This window comes from Oncorhynchus mykiss, chromosome 2 (assembly GCF_057628025.1).
Source record: "Oncorhynchus mykiss isolate SJ-2025 chromosome 2, ASM5762802v1, whole genome shotgun sequence".
Lineage (NCBI taxonomy): Eukaryota > Metazoa > Chordata > Actinopteri > Salmoniformes > Salmonidae > Oncorhynchus > Oncorhynchus mykiss.
Window position 1 is genome coordinate 4,547,501 of NC_143023.1, and position 19,123 is coordinate 4,566,623.

The 19,123-nt window shown below is 46.0% G+C and overlaps 1 protein-coding gene across 5 annotated transcripts in view; it reads left to right on the top strand.

Annotated features, from left to right (window-relative positions):
- The window catches only part of LOC110506510 (membrane-bound glycerophospholipid O-acyltransferase 1), an 18,282-nt gene extending 11,069 nt beyond the window's left edge, over nt 1-7,213 (top strand). For 3 of the 5 annotated variants that reach the window (XM_090216213.1, XM_036935245.2, XM_090216203.1), the window contains 5 exons: nt 23-126; nt 240-304; nt 1,379-1,511; nt 2,436-2,587; nt 3,136-7,213. In XM_090216213.1, the coding sequence (XP_090072339.1) occupies nt 23-126; nt 240-304; nt 1,379-1,511; nt 2,436-2,587; nt 3,136-3,316 (635 nt within the window). In that variant the 3' untranslated portion in view covers nt 3,317-7,213. Of the gene's footprint in view, nt 1-22; nt 127-239; nt 305-558; nt 744-900; nt 1,095-1,378; nt 1,512-2,435; nt 2,588-3,135 lie in introns of those variants that run through there. The other 2 variants (XM_090216194.1, XM_090216189.1) reach the window with 2 other exon arrangements.
- Nucleotides 7,214-19,123: the final 11,910 nt, after the last annotated feature.

Here is a 19,123-nt window from a genome sequence, read left to right on the forward strand (position 1 = left end):
ATTCATGTGTTTGTCCCAACAGCGGATGCCATCAACAACGCAGCAGGTTATGGTTTTAAAGGTGTGGATGAAGCTGGACAGGTGTCCTGGGACCTCATCTCCAACATCAGTATCTGGGGGATTGAGGTACGTTTGGAAACAACAACAATAACAACAACAACAGCAAAAACACTTTTTGAACTTTTAGCTTTGCAGAATGACTTTAGTCATTTAATATTGAACTCTCTCTCTTTTTGCAGACAGCAACTAGCTTCAAGAAGTTCATAGACAACTGGAATATTCAGACTGGTGTTTGGCTCAAAACGTAAGTATTAATTCTACCGAGATATTCTACCGAGATATTCTACCGAGATATTCTAACGAGATATTCTACCGAGATATTCTGCCGAGATATTCTGCCGAGATATTCTACCAAGATATTCTACCAAGATAATGTCCACATATGCATAACATTAGTACAAAACCAATTTTCTGTACATTCATGAATGTTTATTTTATTCTGTTAACTGCATAACAATATATCTGACCCAGGTCTGTTTATAACTCCTCTCTCTTCAGTGTGTGTTACGACCGTGCTCCCCGTTACCCCACAGCCCTGACCTTCATCCTGTCTCCTCTCTCTTCAGTGTGTGTTACGACCGTGCTCCCCGTTACCCCACAGCCCTGACCTTCATCCTGTCTCCTCTCTCTTCAGTGTGTGTTACGACCGTGCTCCCCGTTACCCCACAGCCCTGACCTTCATCCTGTCTCCTCTCTCTTCAGTGTGTGTTACGACCGTGCTCCCCGTTACCCCACAGCCCTGACCTTCATCCTGTCTCCTCTCTCTTCAGTGTGTGTGTTACGACCGTGCTCCCCGTTACCCCACAGCCCTGACCTTCATCCTGTCTCCTCTCTCTTCAGTGTGTGTTACGACCGTGCTCCCCGTTACCCCACAGCTCTGACCTTCATCCTGTCTCCTCTCTCTTCAGTGTGTGTTACGACCGTGCTCCCCGTTACCCCACAGCCCTGACCTTCATCCTGTCTCCTCTCTCTTCAGTGTGTGTTACGACCGTGCTCCCCGTTACCCCACAGCCCTGACCTTCATCCTGTCTCCTCTCTCTTCAGTGTGTGTTACGACCGTGCTCCCCGTTACCCCACAGCCCTGACCTTCATCCTGTCTCCTCTCTCTTCAGTGTGTGTTACGACCGTGCTCCCCGTTACCCCACAGCTCTGACCTTCATCCTGTCTCCTCTCTCTTCAGTGTGTGTGTTACGACCGTGCTCCCCGTTACCCCACAGCCCTGACCTTCATCCTGTCTCCTCTCTCTTCAGTGTGTGTTACGACCGTGCTCCCCGTTACCCCACAGCCCTGACCTTCATCCTGTCTCCTCTCTCTTCAGTGTGTGTTACGACCGTGCTCCCCGTTACCCCACAGCTCTGACCTTCATCCTGTCAGCTCTATGGCATGGAGTTTACCCCGGATACTACTTCACCTTTATTACTGCTATCCCCATCACACTGGCAGCTAGAGCTGTGAGTACCTTTATTACTGATGTACCCATCACACTGGCAGCTAGAGCTGTGAGTACCATTATTGCTGCTATACAAATCACACTAGTAGCAAGAGCTGTGAGTACCCTTATCACTGCTGTACCCATCACACTGGCAGGGCTGTGAGTACCAGTATTACTGCTATACCCATCACTCTGGCAGATAGAGTTGTGAGTACCATTATTACTGCTACACCCATCACACTGGCAGCTAGAGCTGTGAGTACCATTATCATTGCTACACCCATCACACTGGCAGATAGAGCTGTGAGTACCATTATCACTGCTGTACCCATCACACTGGCAGATAGAGCTGTGAGTACCATTATTAAAGTTGTACCCATCACACTGGCAGCTAGAGCTGTGAGTACCATTATTACTGCTATACCCATCACACTGGCAGATAGAGCTGTGAGTACCATTATCACTGCTGTACCCATCACACTGGTAGATAGAGCTGTGAGTATCATTATTACTACTGTACCCATCACACTGGCAGGGCTGTGAGTACCATTATTACTGCTGTACCCATCACACTGACAGATAGAGCTGTGAGTACCATTATCACTGCTGTACCCATCACACTGGCAGCTAGAGCTGTGAGTACCTTTATTACTGCTATACCCATCACACTGGCAGGGCTGTGAGTACCATTATTACTGCTGTACCCATCACACTGACAGATAGAGCTGTGAGTACCATTTACTGCTGTACCCATCACACTGACAGAGCTGTGAGTCTTTCTCTCGCTCTCTTTCTCTCGCTGTCTTACTCACTCACACACACACACACACACACACACACACACACACACACACACACAGCACTCACCTCACGTGTCTCATCATCTCAGCCTCACCCAGGGCCGACCATCCCCGTGTTCTCTCTCCTGTCTCCCACACCGCAGGTCCGTAAGAACGTCCGGCAGTATTTCCTGTCCTCTCATCCTGTGAAGCTCGTCTATGACGTAGTGACCTGGGCAGCTACTCAGCTGTGTATCTGCTACACCGTCATGCCCTTCCTACTGCTGGCAGTAGAACCTACCATGCAGTACTACAGGTGAACATTCATTTAGGTTATTTTTTCCTTACTGGCCAAATGTGTCTCTTTAACGATGACGGTCGTATGTAGCCTGGCCCCTGATCTGGATGTGCTATCATGTCAACTTCTTGGCATGACAAGGAGTGTAATGTTAGCACAAACAGACTGGTACCCAGGCTAGGTCGTATGTGTAGAATTTAGTAGCTTAGTGTTCTATTATCTTATTAATAAGCCCTGGACACAATGTTCCTCAGTTGTCTTTATGGAGGACAAGTGTGTCATCTCTAACCGTCAGTTGTCTTTATGGAGGACAAGTGTGTCATCTCTACCGTCAGTTGTCTTTATGGAGGACAAGTGTGTCATCTCTAACCGTCAGTTGTCTTTATGGAGGACAAGTGTGTCATCTCTACCGTCAGTTGTCTTTATGGAGGACAAGTGTGTCATCTCTACCGTCAGTTGTCTTTATGGAGGACAAGTGTGTCATCTCTACCTTTTCTCTTATTCTATCCATCTTTGGTGTTTTGGTTTCAGTAGCATTTCATCACATCTTCTTTCCCCCCCTGTAGGTCAATGTACTTCCACATTCACATCATCAGTATTCTGACTGTGATTGTACTGAGCCAGAGCCACAAACCAAGAGGCAGCAGCAGCAGCAGCAGCAACGGCACCAAGCCTGGACCGTACGATCCTCATCCCCAGGCCCAGCCTCAGCTCCAGCCCTACAACAACAACGTGAAAAGAAAGTGAAGTGTCCCTCTGTGTGAGGAGGCAGCCAGAGACCTGAATGGGCCCACTGGGTCAGACAAAGACGTCTCTGTGTGTCCACAACAAAGAGAGAGCTCAGCGGGGTGTAGGGGGGGCTGAGAGGGGCTCAGAGGGGCCGAGGGACTGTGCCTGCTGGCTGGTCGGCCTTGCCACCCTGTACATCCAACACTTCTACTGCCAGGCTCCTAAAAGGCCTCTCTCTGCCCTGCTTGCCAATTCTCTGTTCTTTCTTTCCAAGTGTGCACTTGTTCACTTCCCTGCATGGATCTGAAAGGAAAGGACTGGCATACGATCTCCCTCTAGTCCAGCCCATAAACTCACCAATACAACACTTTTCATTCAATGTGTGGGAAGCTGTGCACAAGTGAGATAGTATACTTCAGGAGAAAGATCTGAGAACTGGGCTCACAGACAGACGGACGGACGGACGGAGACCCAGAGACAGACGGACGGACAGACGGACAGAGACCCAGAGACAGACGGACAGAGACCCAGAGACAGACGGACAGAGACCCAGAGACAGACGGCCAGAGACCCAGAGACAGACGGCCAGAGACCCAGAGACAGACGGCCAGAGACCCAGAGACAGACGGACAGAGACCCAGAGACAGACGGACAGACGGACAGACACCCAGAGACAGACGGACAGAGACCCAGAGACAGACGGACGGACGGACAGACAGACAGAGACCCAGAGACAGACGGACGGACAGACAGAGACCCAGAGACAGACGGACGGACGGACAGAGACCCAGAGACAGACGGACAGAGACCCAGAGACAGACGGACAGAGACCCAGAGACAGACGGACGGACAGACAGAGACCCAGAGACAGACGGACGGACGGACAGAGACCCAGAGACAGACGGACGGACAGACAGAGACCCAGAGACAGACGGACGGACGGACAGAGACCCAGAGACAGACGGACGGACGGCCAGAGACAGACGGACAGACAGCAACAGACAGACGGACGGACAGAGACCCAGAGACAGACAGACAGACAGACAGACAGACAGACAGACAGACAGACAGACAGACAGACAGACAGACAGACAGAGACCCAGAGACAGACAGACAGGTCCTAGAATTAGATGTGGCTGGCCCATTTCTTTTACATCTTACATCACTAGTTGTAGATATTATGTCAAACATGTTCATACCCTTAGGGGTTAGTGAGATATTAATGGTGTCTGTTTATTGTTGTATGAATACAGGAAACATTATCCCTCAGGATGGCAGGTAGCCTCGAGGTTAGTGTTGGGCCAGTAACAGAGATGAAAAATCTGTCGCTGTGCCCTTGAGCAAGGCACTTTAAACCTAATTGCTCCAGGGGCTCTGTACAATGGTGACCCTGACCGTGACCCCACTCTCTGCAGGTGTCTCAGGGGGAGTTGGGATATGGTGATCCTGACCGTGACCCCACTCCCTGCAGGTGTCTCGGGGGAGTTGGGATATGGTGATCCTGACCGTGACCCCACTCCCTGCAGGTGTCTCGGGGGGAGTTGGGATATGGTGACCCTGACCGTGACCCCACTCCCTGCAGGTGTCTCAGGGGGAGTTGGGATATGGTGACCCTGACCGTGACCCCACTCCCTGCAGGTGTCTCAGGGGGAGTTGGGATATGGTGACCCTGACCGTGACCCCACTCCCTGCGGGTGTCTCAGGGGGAGTTGGGATATGGTGACCCTGACCGTGACCCCACTCCCTGCAGGTGTCTCAGGGGGAGTTGGGATATGGTGACCCTGACCGTGACCCCACTCCCTGCGGGTGTCTCAGGGGGAGTTGGGATATGGTGACCCTGACCGTGACCCCACTCCCTGCAGGTGTCTCAGGGGGAGTTGGGATATGGTGATCCTGACCGTGACCCCACTCCCTGCAGGTGTCTCGGGGGAGTTGGGATATGGTGACCCTGACCGTGACCCCACTCCCTGCAGGTGTCTCGGGGAGTTGGGATATGGTGACCCTGACCGTGACCCCACTCCCTGCAGGTGTCTCGGGGGGAGTTGGGATATGGTGACCCTGACCGTGACCCCACTCCCTGCAGGTGTCTCAGGGGGAGTTGGGATATGGTGACCCTGACCGTGACCCCACTCCCTGCAGGTGTCTCAGGGGGAGTTGGGATATGGTGACCCTGACCGTGACCCCACTCCCTGCGGGTGTCTCAGGGGGAGTTGGGATATGGTGACCCTGACCGTGACCCCACTCCCTGCAGGTGTCTCAGGGGGAGTTGGGATATGGTGACCCTGACCGTGACCCCACTCCCTGCAGGTGTCTCAGGGGGAGTTGGGATATGGTGATCCTGACCGTGACCCCACTCCCTGCGGGTGTCTCAGGGGGAGTTGGGATATGGTGACCCTGACCGTGACCCCACTCCCTGCAGGTGTCTCAGGGGGAGTTGGGATATGGTGACCCTGACCGTGACCCCACTCCCTGCAGGTGTCTCAGGGGGAGTTGGGATATGGTGATCCTGACCGTGACCCCACTCCCTGCAGGTGTCTCAGGGGGAGTTGGGATATGGTGACCCTGACCGTGACCCCACTCCCTGCAGGTGTCTCAGGGGGAGTTGGGATATGGTGATCCTGACCGTGACCCCACTCCCTGCAGGTGTCTCAGGGGGAGTTGGGATATGGTGACCCCACTCCCTGCGGGTGTCTCGGGGGAGTTGGGATATGGTGACCCCACTCCCTGCGGGTGTCTCAGGGGGAGTTGGGATATGCAAGAAATACACTTGTGTGTGACAGCACAATCCTTTCGAAAGATTCGTCCCAAATGGCACCCTATTCCCTGTATAGTCCAGATGGGTTCTGGTCCAGATGGGTCCTGGTCCAGATGGGTTCTGGTCCAGATGGGTTCTGGTCCAGATGGGTTCTGGTCCAGATGGGCCCTGGTCCTGGTCTAGATGGGTTCTGGTCCAGATGGGCCCTGGTCCAGATGGGCCCTGGTCCTGGTCCAGATGGGTTCTGGTCCAGATGGGTTCTGGTCCAGATGGGCCCTGGTCCAGATGGGTTCTGGTCCAGATGGGTTCTGGTCCAAAGCAGTGTAGTGTATAGAGAATAGGAGCTGTTTGATTCGGAACATAGTTATGAGGCTCTAGTTAGGAGCTGTTTGACTCGTTTTTAACAGTGGATGCTGTACATCAGGTCTCCTAATATTCATTTCATGTGTCTCTATGTATTTGAGAGGATGGACAAGTTTACTTTTATTTGGCAGGAAGTTGAGATTTCATTAATTTTGTCCGTTTAAATAAGAAAAGAAATGTAAATGTTGTATTAACTTTAAAGTCTCACAGTCTCAGATGAGGTGCAGGAAGCACCAATGACTTCTGAAGGAAAGTCTTTGGGTTCTGTCCCGAATGGCACCCTATTGCCTGTGTAGTGCACTACCTTTTTAAACAGGGCCTTATGGGGGACGCAGACGTTGACTTTGTTTCAGGGGATGATGTGGAAGTCTTCTATGCCTCAGAAGAAGGTCCAAGATCTTCACACTACAAGATCTTCAACATTTCAAGTCCTGAAGCAGCTGAACCACTAATGATGCTAATATGAAGAGTGTCTGGACACTACACACTACACGCTACACACACACACACACACACACACACACACACACACACACACACACCACACACACACACCACACACTACACACACACACACTACACACACACACACACACTACACACACACCACACACTACACACTACACACACACACTACACACACTACACACACTACACACTATAATTCTAGTCAGGACACCATAAACTGTTGAATAGTTGTTTTTTACCCAGACGGTTTGAATGTGTCTTCTTTTTAAAAATAATTCCACCAATCAAGTTATTAACCAATATTAAGAGCATAAAGAAATTACAAATGATCAATGTGTGCCTTTTAGCCTTTTGATTGTGTCTTGAATAATACCGTCAAATTGTATCGTCAGTAGCATAACGTTCACTATGGCGACACAATGGCAATAACATAAGTTGTATGTAACTACTATGAGCCCATATGATAGAGGAGATAGTTACTGATCTGATCTGATCAATGGAGACAAGACGGCAACATACTGTACAAGATGTCCATCTTCAGATAACTATCTTCCTCAACCACAGAAAAGCTGGTTCAGTCTCATTCCAGGTGATCCGTCATCTCTAGAGGCGGCAGGTAGCCTAGTGATTAGAGTGGAGGGGCGGCAGGGTAGCCTAGTGGTTAGAGTGGAGGGGCGGCAGGGTAGCCTAGAGCATTGGACTAGTAACCGGAAGGTTGCAAGTTCAAATCCCTGAGCTGACAAGGTACAAATCTGTGGTTCTGCCCCTGAACAAGGCAGTTAACCCACTGTTCCTAGGCCGTCATTGAAAATAAGAATTTGTTCTTAACTGACTTGCCTAGTTAAATAAAGGTAAAATAAATAAAATGGAACTGAAGGGGTTAATTTGTTTTGTTGTCAGAATGTATACATGTAAAACCTCTGTCTAAGACTCCCTAGGGGGATGTTATTAAGTTGATTTTTCCTCAATGAGCTGACCTAAAATATATAATTGAATACAACTACAATCAGTCGACCACCACCCAGCTACGTCGAAGAAAATACGAACTGTTGTTATACTCGTTCTGCGGAGAAGAAAACCACATCTTGTTATGTATGGACTCTGAATGCCCCACGATAATGAACATGAAAACTCACGAGAGTGGCCTTGGAAGACAGCAGGGGGAGCTATCAAACAGACGACTTCACACTAGAATCTGGAGCTCGATCAAATGGTGTGATACTTCATACATCACGTCTGTGGCCATCCCTTCCTACTGGAGAGTTATCCTCCCACGGGAATTTGTTCCAGAATGCATCTCTCAGAATTTAAAACGGCATAAACTTCAGGCTTCAAATCTGTGTTTGATGTGATATCACTGTTACCCAATTCCTGTCCTCCAGTACCCCCAACAGTCCAACTCCAGGCCCCCAGTACCCCCAACAGCCCAACCAGTCCCCCCAACAGCCCAACTCCAGTCCTCCAGTACCCCAACAGCCCAACTCCAGTCCTCCAGTACCCCAACAGCCCAACTCCAGTCCTCCAGTACCCCCAACAGCCCAACTCCAGTCCCCCAGTACCCCCAACAGCCCAACCAGTCCCCCAGTCCTCCCAACAGCCCAACTCTTGTACCCCCAACAGCCCAACTCCAGTCGTCCTCCAGTACCCCCAACAGCCCAACTCCAGTCCTCCAGTAGCTTCAGACAAACTCACCTGATTCAACTTGTCGTGTGCTACCAACATAAACGTGGGCTGTTGAGGGGACACAAGGATGTCCGTCAAACACAGAGGGATGCTATGTTAGCTAGCTGGCTATGGTTATCCAACAGAGAGGGGTGCTATGTTAGCTAGCTGGCTATGGCTATCCAACAGAGAGGGATGCTATGTTAGCTAGTTGGCTATGGCTATCCAACAGAGAGGGATGCTATGTTAGCAAGCTGGCTATGGTTATCCAACACAGAGGGATTCTATGTTAGCAAGCTGGCTATGGTTATCCAACAGAGAGGGATGCTATGTTAGCTAGCTGGCTATGGTTATCCAACAGAGAGTGATGCTATGTTAGCTAGCTGGCTATGGCTATCCAACAGAGAGTGATGCTATGTTAGCTAGCTGGCTATGGCTATCCAACAGAGAGTGATGCTATGTTAGCTAGCTGGCTATGGCTATCCAACAGAGAGGGATGCTATGTTAGCTAGCTGGCTATGGTTATCCAACAGAGAGGGATGCTATGTTAGCTAGCTGGCTATGGTTATCCAACAGAGAGTGATGCTATGTTAGCTAGCTGGCTATGGCTATCCAACAGAGAGTGATGCTATGTTAGCTAGCTGGCTATGGTTATCCAACAGAGAGGGATGCTATGTTAGCTAGCTGGCTATGGTTATCCAACAGAGAGTGATGCTATGTTAGCTAGCTGGCTATGGCTATCCAACAGAGAGGGATGCTATGTTAGCTAGCTGGCTATGGCTATCCAACACTGGAACTCTTCCAAGTCAAGGTAAACATTTAGTTTTATTAATTTATTGCTAAACTGCTTGCTGCTGACTGTACACTGTACACTGTACTGCATGATTGTAGCAGGTTTACTAACGCGTTAGTTAGTTCCAGTAGCTATGTTGACTATGAAGTTAACATGGTGACAACGATGTAGGCTGTGTGTAGCGGTTATGGTATGTATGTTGGGCTAGGAATGTTCTCTTTCTTGTCACAGACAGCTGATGTGTTGTGCACTGAAGTCCACAACCGAAGGGAAAAGGCGACCGGAGGAGCGCACGTAGATGCGAGAAGGAATTATACAGCGATCAAAGTGATCATGCTGTTCGTATGTGGCTGCTATGAAAGTCAACTCGGTTTGCTTGTATTCAGGGGTGTATTCATTCCGCCGATTCTGTTGAAAAACGTTTCTTAAACGGAAGCAAACGGGAGAAAAAAATCGAGGATTAACATACCTACATTTGTCCAATAGAAACTCTTGTTTGCAACTGTTGGACTAATGACTACACCCTAGATCAGCTAGATGCAGGCAAGAGTGTTGAAGGCGGTATTGAATGTGTCACTGTCTTTCACCTTGATTACTCAACTGTCTCTCAACCTGTGTACACCTACGCTGTAATCTTTTATTCATAGTCTAGGACGGTTGCAGCAACCTCATGATGGGGACATGGAAAATGTGAGTATCACGTAGTAGTCTAACCCTATCGATGTTACGTTGAACTGGGTGAATGGAATATGAACGACAGTCATCCAATATGCTGGAATAGAAATAAGTCCGTGCTCATGAAAAAAAAAAATGGTCCTCCCTCATCTTAAACGGCACCAACCGCCACTGGTAGATGGTAGAGCCACTGGTAGATACAAAAAAAAAGACATTGAATGTCCCTTTGAGCATGGTGGAGTTATTAATTACACTTTGGAATGGGGTATCCAGGAGCGCCGGCAGGGATTTTGGGTCCCATTAAAAGATACCACATTGGGCCCCACCACCACAGGCCACACCAACCCTGCAATTGCTGTAACCACACACCCCCAGAACCCAATCGACCCATTCAACGCTTTAAATAACTCTGCCTTGCAGCTCTCATGTAGTCCAAAATTTACTGTACGATATTTTACTGACAGTGAGCTGTGAATTCACTATCTAATGGAAGACTGATCCCCTCTATAAGAAATGTGCTGAAGGCTATCTTTTTACAGTCTAAATGTCATTTTAATGGGAAAATTCTTGAATGGAAAATTCCCTTAACGTTAAAACTTCTTCAGGCTAGGGTCTATTTTTCTCCACTTCCTGTCTGAATGACGAGCCCAAAGTAAATTGCCTGTTGCTCAGGCCCTGAAGCCAGGATATGCATAGAATTGGTACCAAATTCTTGAATGGAAAATTATCTTAACATTGATGAATAACTTAAAATATACGTTAACCTCTTCAAAATAAAATAAATTAACAATATCATCTATAGAGTGATATAACAAACAAAATAATAAAATCAGCAGTAGATTTTTTAACTAAGTATAAGTACCAACTAGACAATAAGCAGGTGTAAAAATGGAAATGGAAAACAAAATGGGAATGAAAAGGCCCCATGGTGGCGCTAGAGGTAAGGTCAAGAGGTCACCAAATCGACAGGTTTCTTCCACTTGGGGTCTTGATTAGGCACAACAAATATTATGGCAATCCAGCCATTAGTTTGAGATATAACTTGTTTATCAGTCTTGTTCTCAGCCTGTGGGCATCATGTGTGTCGTGATCCAATATCCATAGCCATTTAACAGTTATCACTGGCTCAGCCTTACTCACCAAGAGCCCAGCGCCGAGCCTTCTTACTAGCAAAGTCCCTGATCAAGTCTTTGAAGTCCAGCTTTCTAGCTAACGGACTTTCAATGGACAGCATGACAAGACTGCAAAGCCTGTCCAGGGACATAGTGGATTTCAAATTGTTTTTGAATCAGTTTTAGCTTACTGAAAGCTCTCTCGCCACTAGCAATAGTCACAGGCAGTGTGGAAAACATACCTAAAGCAATGCACACTTCTCCCAAAATGCTTTGCAGCTGCATCTTACTAATTTCATTCAGGAGACCAAGAGGGGACAGGTTAGGAGGGGAAAGAGTCAGCATATACAGTGTTCAGGTGTCAGGAGACCAAGAGGGGACAGGTTAGGAGGGGAGCAGCATATACAGTGTTCAGGAGACCAAGAGGGGACAAGTTAGGAGGGAAAGTGTCAGCGTATACAGTGTTCAGGAGACCAAGAGGGGACAGGTTAGGAGGGAAAGAGTCAGCATATACAGTGTTCAGGTGTCAGGAGACCAAGAGGGGACAAGTTAGGAGGGGAGCAGCATATACAGTGTTCAGGAGACCAAGAGGGGACAAGTTAGGAGGGAAAGTGTCAGCGTATACAGTGTTCAGGTGTCAGGAGACCAAGAGGGGACAGGTTAGGAGGGGAGCAGCATATACAGTGTTGAGGAGACCAAGAGGGGACAAGTTAGGAGGGAAAGTGTCAGCGTATACAGTGTTCAGGTGTCAGGAGACCAAGAGGGGACAGGTTAGGAGGGGAGCAGCATATACAGTGTTCAGGAGACCAAGAGGGGACAGGTTAGGAGGGGAGCAGCATATACAGTGTTCAGGTGTCAGGAGACCAAGAGGGGACAAGTTAGGAGGGAAAGTGTCAGCGTATACAGTGTTCAGGTGTCAGGAGACCAAGAGGGGACAGGTTAGGAGGGGAGCAGCATATACAGTGTTCAGGTGTCAGGAGACCAAGAGGGGACAAGTTAGGAGGGGAAAGTGTCAGCATATACAGTGTTCAGGAGACCAAGAGGGGACAGGTTAGGAGGGGAGCAGCATACTGTATACAGTGTTCAGGAGACCAAGGGGGGACAAGTTAAGAGGGGAGCAGCATACTGTATACAGTGTTCAGGTGTCAGGAGACCAAGAGGGGATAAGTTAGGAGGGGAAAGTGTCAGCATATACAGTGTTCAGGAGACCAAGAGGGGACAGGTTAGGAGGGGAGCAGCATACTGTATACAGTGTTCAGGTGTCTTACTTCATTACGAAACTCAGGTGTAAGATCTCTGGAATACTTCATGATCAGTGGTTGGCACACAGAAGGGACTTTATCCTCACTAATCTGCCCGACTTTCTGAACAGCAGGAAATTATTCTACAATTTTTTTGCAGTGGTGTGGAACCTAGTGTCCAGGTCACTTATGATGTCGTCCATAGCAGTAAAAACACTGTGTTCTGGAACCTAGTGTCCAGGTCACTTATGATGTCGTCCATAGCAGTAAAAACACTGTGTTCTGGAACCTAGTGTCCAGGTCACTTATGATGTCATCCATAGCAGTAAAAAACACTGTGTTCTGGAACCTAGTGTCCAGGTCACTTATGATGTCATCCATAACAGTAAAAACACTGTGTTCTGGAACCTAGTGTCCAAGTCACCTATGATGTCATCCATAGCAGTAAAAACACTGTGTTCTGGAACCTAGTGTCCAGGTCACTTATGATGTCGTCCATAGCAGTAAAAACACTGTGTTCTGGAACCTAGTGTCCAGGTCACTTATGATGTCGTCCATAGCAGTAAAAACACTGTGTTCTGGAACCTAGTGTCCAGGTCACTTATGATGTCGTCCATAGCAGTAAAAACACTGTGTTCTGGAACCTAGTGTCCAGGTCACTTATGATGTCATCCATAGCAGTAAAAAACACTGTGTTCTGGAACCTAGTGTCCAGGTCACTTATGATGTCATCCATAACAGTAAAAACACTGTGTTCTGGAACCTAGTGTCCAGGTCACTTATGATGTCATCCATAGCAGTAAAAACACTGTGTTCTGGAACCTAGTGTCCAGGTCACTTATGATGTCATCCATAGCAGTAAAAAACACTGTGTTCTGGAACCTAGTGTCCAAGTCACTTATGATGTCATCCATAGCAGTAAAAACACTGTGTTCTGGAACCTAGTGTCCAAGTCACCTATGATGTCATCCATAGCAGTAAAAACACTGTGTTCTGGAACCTAGTGTCCAGGTCACTTATGATGTCATCCATAACAGTAAAAACACTGTGTTCTGGAACCTAGTGTCCAGGTCACTTATGATGTCATCCATAGCAGTAAAAAACACTGTGTTCTGGAACCTAGTGTCCAGGTCACTTATGATGTCATCCATAGCAGTAAAAACACTGTGTTCTGGAACCTAGTGTCCAAGTCACTTATGATGTCATCCATAGCAGTAAAAACACTGTGTTCTGGAACCTAGTGTCCAGGTCACTTATGATGTCATCCATAGCAGTAAAAACACTGTGTTCTGGAACCTAGTGTCCACTATGTCTCGGGGGGGGTGACTACTTTCTGAATGCAGCACTGTACATATCTACCTCCAGTATCCCTGCTCACCGTTAATATGATACTGGAACTGACCCTGTGTCTACAGTAGCTAACTTCTCATGGTCTTATTTCTTATATCTCCCGTGTTTTTGTTCTACCTTGTTATTTCAGTACCACATTGATGTTGATTACTGCATTGTTCGGGTTTTTAGAGTTTGCAAGAAAAGCATTTCAGTCTTGGTAATCAAGAGTACAAATGGAACACCCCACATAACATATTGTTCCATTGCTAATCAAGAGTACAAATGGGACACCCCACATAACATATTGTTCCCTTAGTAATCAAGAGTACAAATGGAACACCCCACATAACATATTGTTCCATTGGTAATCAAGAGTAAAAATGGAACACCCCACATAACATATTGTTCCATTGGTAATCAAGAGTACAAATGGGACACCCCACATAACATATTGTTCCCTTAGTAATCAAGAGTACAAATGGAACACCCCACATAACATATTGTTCCATTGGTAATCAAGAGTACAAATGGAACACCCCACATAACATATTGTTCCCTTAGTAATCAAGAGTACAAATGGAACACCCCACATAACATATTGTTCCCTTATTAATCAAGAGTACAAATGGAACACCCCACATAACATATTGTTCCCTTATTAATCAAGAGTACAAATGGGACACCCCACATAACATATTGTTCCATTGGTAATCAAGAGTACAAATGGGACACCCCACATAACATATTGTTCCATTGGTAATCAAGAGTACAAATGGAACACCCCACATAACATATTGTTCCATTGGTAATCAAGAGTACAAATGGAACACCCCACATAACATATTGTTCCATTGGTAATCAAGAGTATAAATGGAACACCCCACATAACATATTGTTCCCTTAGTAATCAAGAGTACAAATGGAACACCCCACATAACATATTGTTCCATTGGTAATCAAGAGTACAAATGGAACACCCCACATAACATATTGTTCCATTGGTAATCACGAGTACAAATGGGACACCCCACATAACATATTGTTCCATTAGTAATCAAGAGTACAAATGGGACACCTCACATGACATATTGTTCCATTGGTAATCAAGAGTATAAATGGGACACCTCACATGACATATTGCTGTATCTCTGAAGTTGCTTAAAAACCTGCTAAACTTTCAACAATTAACAGTGTCCTTCCTCACCAGATCTAGACAGGGAGAGATGAGAGACGAGCATCTCCTTCCCTGGGTCTAGACAGGGAGAGATGAGAGAGGAGCATCTCCTCCTTCTCTGGGTCTAGACAGGGAGAGATGAGAGAGGAGCATCTCCTTCCCTGGGTCTAGACAGGGAGAGGAGAGAGAGGAGCATCTCATTCCCTGGGTCTAGACAGGGAGAGGAGAGAGAGGAGCATCTCTTTCCCTGGGTCTAGACAGGGAGAGATGAGAGAGGAGCATCTCCTTCCCTGGGTCTAGACAGGGAGAGATGAGAGAGGAGCATCTCCTCCTTCCCTGGGTCTAGACAGGGAGAGGAGAGAGATGAGCATCTCCTTCTTCCCTGGGTCTAGACAGGGAGAGGAGAGAGAGGAGCATCTCCTAACCAGCCCCCCTTGGACAATGTGGAGAGACATTAGATCCAAGTCACAAATGTTACCCTGTTCCTTATCCAGCGCAATACGTTTTGACCAGGACCAGTAGCGCACTATGTCGGGAATAGGTTGCCATTTGGGACACAAGCCTTCATTGCAGTACAGTAAGTGGCCCCTGGCCAGAGATTCTCCTCGTCAAACCTGCTGAGAGAAGATCAGTTTCATTTCACTGGTTCATTCATCATCTTTAATCCTTCCCCCGCCCCCCGCTCTCCTCTCACAGTCTGTGAAGATGCCTCAGTCCCCCCCCCCCCCCCCCCCATGGGTCTTAAAATTAGATCTCAAATCTGGTCATAACTTTGGGATATTGAGTTCATCCCAAATTAAACCCTATTCCCTACGTAGTGCACTACTTTTGACAAGAAGCCCTGTGAGCCCTGATCAACAGTAGGGCACTTCATAGGGAATAGGGTGCCATTTGGAAAACAGACATAGCGTCTGGGTTGATACACACGGTCTTCACCGTGGAGCATTGGATTAATATGAAGCTAAATATGTTGAAAGACTTTACCCTGTAAGTGCAATTCTTTTGACGTTATTTCCTCCCTCAAAAAATAAACGTCATTATGACCAATGTCACATTGACATGAAAGACAAGTTTGTTGTTTGCTTAACTGGAACAGACTGAGATAGCGTAGAACTCTTGCAATATTTACGGTAATATTACAGGAAAGAGATCTGGTAGTATTTGGATGATTTAAAATGTATTTAACTAGGTAAGTTAGTTATTAAGAACAAATTCTTATTCACAATGACGGCCTACTGGGGAATAGTGGGTTAACTTGTTCAGGGTTCAAAATGACAGATTTTTACCTTGTCAGCTCGGGCATTCGATCTTGCAACCTTTCGGTTACTGGTCCAACACTCTAACCTCTAGGCTACCTGTCGCCCCTACACTCTAACCACTAGGCTACCTGCCGTCCCTACACTCTAACCACTAGGCTACCTGCCGTCCCTCCACTCTAACCACTAGGCTACCTGCCGTCCCTACACTCTAACCACTAGGCTACCTGCCGTCCCTCCACTCTAACCACTAGGCGACCTGCCGTCCCTACACTCTAACCACTAGGCTACCTGCCGTCCCTACACTCTAACCTCTAGGCTACCTACTGCCCCGGGAGGGATAGGTCTTGAGGCAGTGAACTAAAAACTCCATAAAAAAAAACAACTATATTTTATTATGAATGAATGAATTAAAAACAGGGTCACGGTGGACCTTCTTCATTTCTGATTGCTTCAGTGGCTCACATGGTAAATCAAACTCCCCAGTTCTTCCACCACATTGAGCAGACAGAAGTCTCGTTTAGACCTGCCTTCTAACATGCGTCCTTTTGTCTTGATCTTGGACCTGATCTTGTCTAACACTTAGAGAATCTGATCACGATCAGATCACAGTGAGTCTTTGAATCGTCGACACGTCTCTAACAATGAGGTGGACAACATCAGGACCCGGGTATAAACAGGGCCAGAGAAAGACTACGTTGATTGGCTGTGGGCCTCGGTAGGATGAGAGAAACATCAATCTGGGAACGGTCTGTTCCTGTTCTGAAAATAGTGTGAATGAATTCCCATGTTGGAAAGAGGAGGACTGTGTCTATAACAGACAGTTAATTTTACAAGTTGGAGTGGTGAATATTTTTATTCAAATGTTTATTCAATCATTTTGTGTTCCTGTGTGGAATCTTTCTTCCTAGAAAAATCTTTGTTGACACTATATAGGATAATGTGTGGAATCTTTCTTCCTAGAAAAATCTTTGTTGACACTATATAGGATAATGTGTGGAATCTTTCTTCCTAGAAAAATCTTTGTTGACACTATATAGGATAATGTGTGGAATCTTTCTTCCTAGAAACATCTTTGTTGACACTATATAGGATAATGTGTGAATCTTTCTTCCGAGAAACATATTTGTTGACACTATATAGGATAATGTGTTGCCGATTGGGGACGCATTACTTGTCATATGAAGGTGACTGGATTCAGAGCGGGGAGACCATTTCATTTCCTAACTGGTTACAGTACAGTGCTGTTCTCTGTACGGAGCCATACTGTAATACCAGAGTTATACTGTAGTACCAGAGTTATACTGTAGTTATACTGTAGTACCAGAGTTATACTGTAGTACCAGAGTTATACTGTAGTTATACTGTAGTACCAGAGTTATACTGTAGTTATACTGTAGTACCAGAGTTATACTGTAGTTATACTGTAGTACCAGAGTTATACTGTAGTACCAGAGTTATACTGTAGTTATACTGTAGTACCAGAGTTATACTGTAGTACCAGAGTTATACTGTAGTTATACTGTAGTACCAGAGTTATACTGTAGTTATACTGTAGTACCAGAGTTATATTGTAGTTATACTGTAGTACCAGAGTTATACTGTAGTACCAGAATTATACTGTAGTTATACTGTAGTACCAGAGTTATACTGTAGTTATACTGTAGTACCAGAGTTATACTGTAGTTATACTGTAGTACCAGAGTTATACTGTAGTACCAGAGATATACTGTAGTTATACTGTAGTACCAGAGTTATACTGTAGTACCAGAGTTATACTGTAGCTATACTGTAGTACCAGAGTTATACTGTAGCTATACTGTAGTACCAGAGTTATACTGTAGTTATACTGTAGTACCAGAGTTATACTGTAGTTATACTGTAGTACCAGAGTTATACTGTAGTTATACTGTAGTACCAGAGTTATACTGTAGTACCAGAGTTATACTGTAGTTATACTGTAGTACCAGAGTTATACTGTAGTTATACTGTAGTACCAGAGTTATATTGTAGTTATACTGTAGTACCAGAGTTATACTGTAGTACCAGAGTTATACTGTAGTACCAGAGTTATACTGTAGTTATACTGTAGTACCAGAGTTATACTGTAGTACCAGAGTTATACTGTAGTTATACTGTAGTACCAGAGTTATACTGTAGTTATACTGTAGTACCAGAGTTATACTGTAGCTATACTGTAGTACCAGAGTTATACTGCAGTTATACTGTAGTACCAGAGTTATACTGTAGTTATACTGTAGTACCAGAGTTATACTGCAGTTATACTGTAGTACCAGAGTTATACTGTAGTTATACTGTAGTACCAGAGTTATACTGTAGTTATACTGTAGTACCAGAGTTATACTGTAGTACCAGAGTTATACTGTAGTACCAGAGTTATACTGTAGTTATACTGTAGTACCAGAGTTACACTGTAGTACCAGAGTTATACTGTAGTTATACTGTAGTACCAGAGTTATACTGTAGTTATACTGTAGTACCAGAGTTATACTGTAGTTATACTGTAGTACCAGAGTTATACTGCAGTTATACTGTAGTACCAGAGTTATACCGTAGCTATACTGTAGTACCAGAGTTATACTGTAGTTATACTGTAGTACCAGAGTTACACTGTAGTACCAGAGTTATACTGTAGTACCAGAGTTATACTGTAGTTATACTGTAGTACCAGAGTTATACTGTAGTTATACTGTAGTACCAGAGTTATACTGCAGTTATACTGTAGTACCAGAGTTATACTGTAGCTATACTGTAGTACCAGAGTTATACTGTAGTTATACTGTAGTACCAGAGTTATACTGCAGTTATACTGTAGTACCAGAGTTATACTGTAGTTATACTGTAGTACCAGAGTTATACTGTAGTTATACTGTAGTACCAGAGTTATACTGTAGTTATACTGTAGTACCAGAGTTATACTGTAGTACCAGAGTTATACTGTAGTTATACTGTAGTACCATAGTTATACTGTAG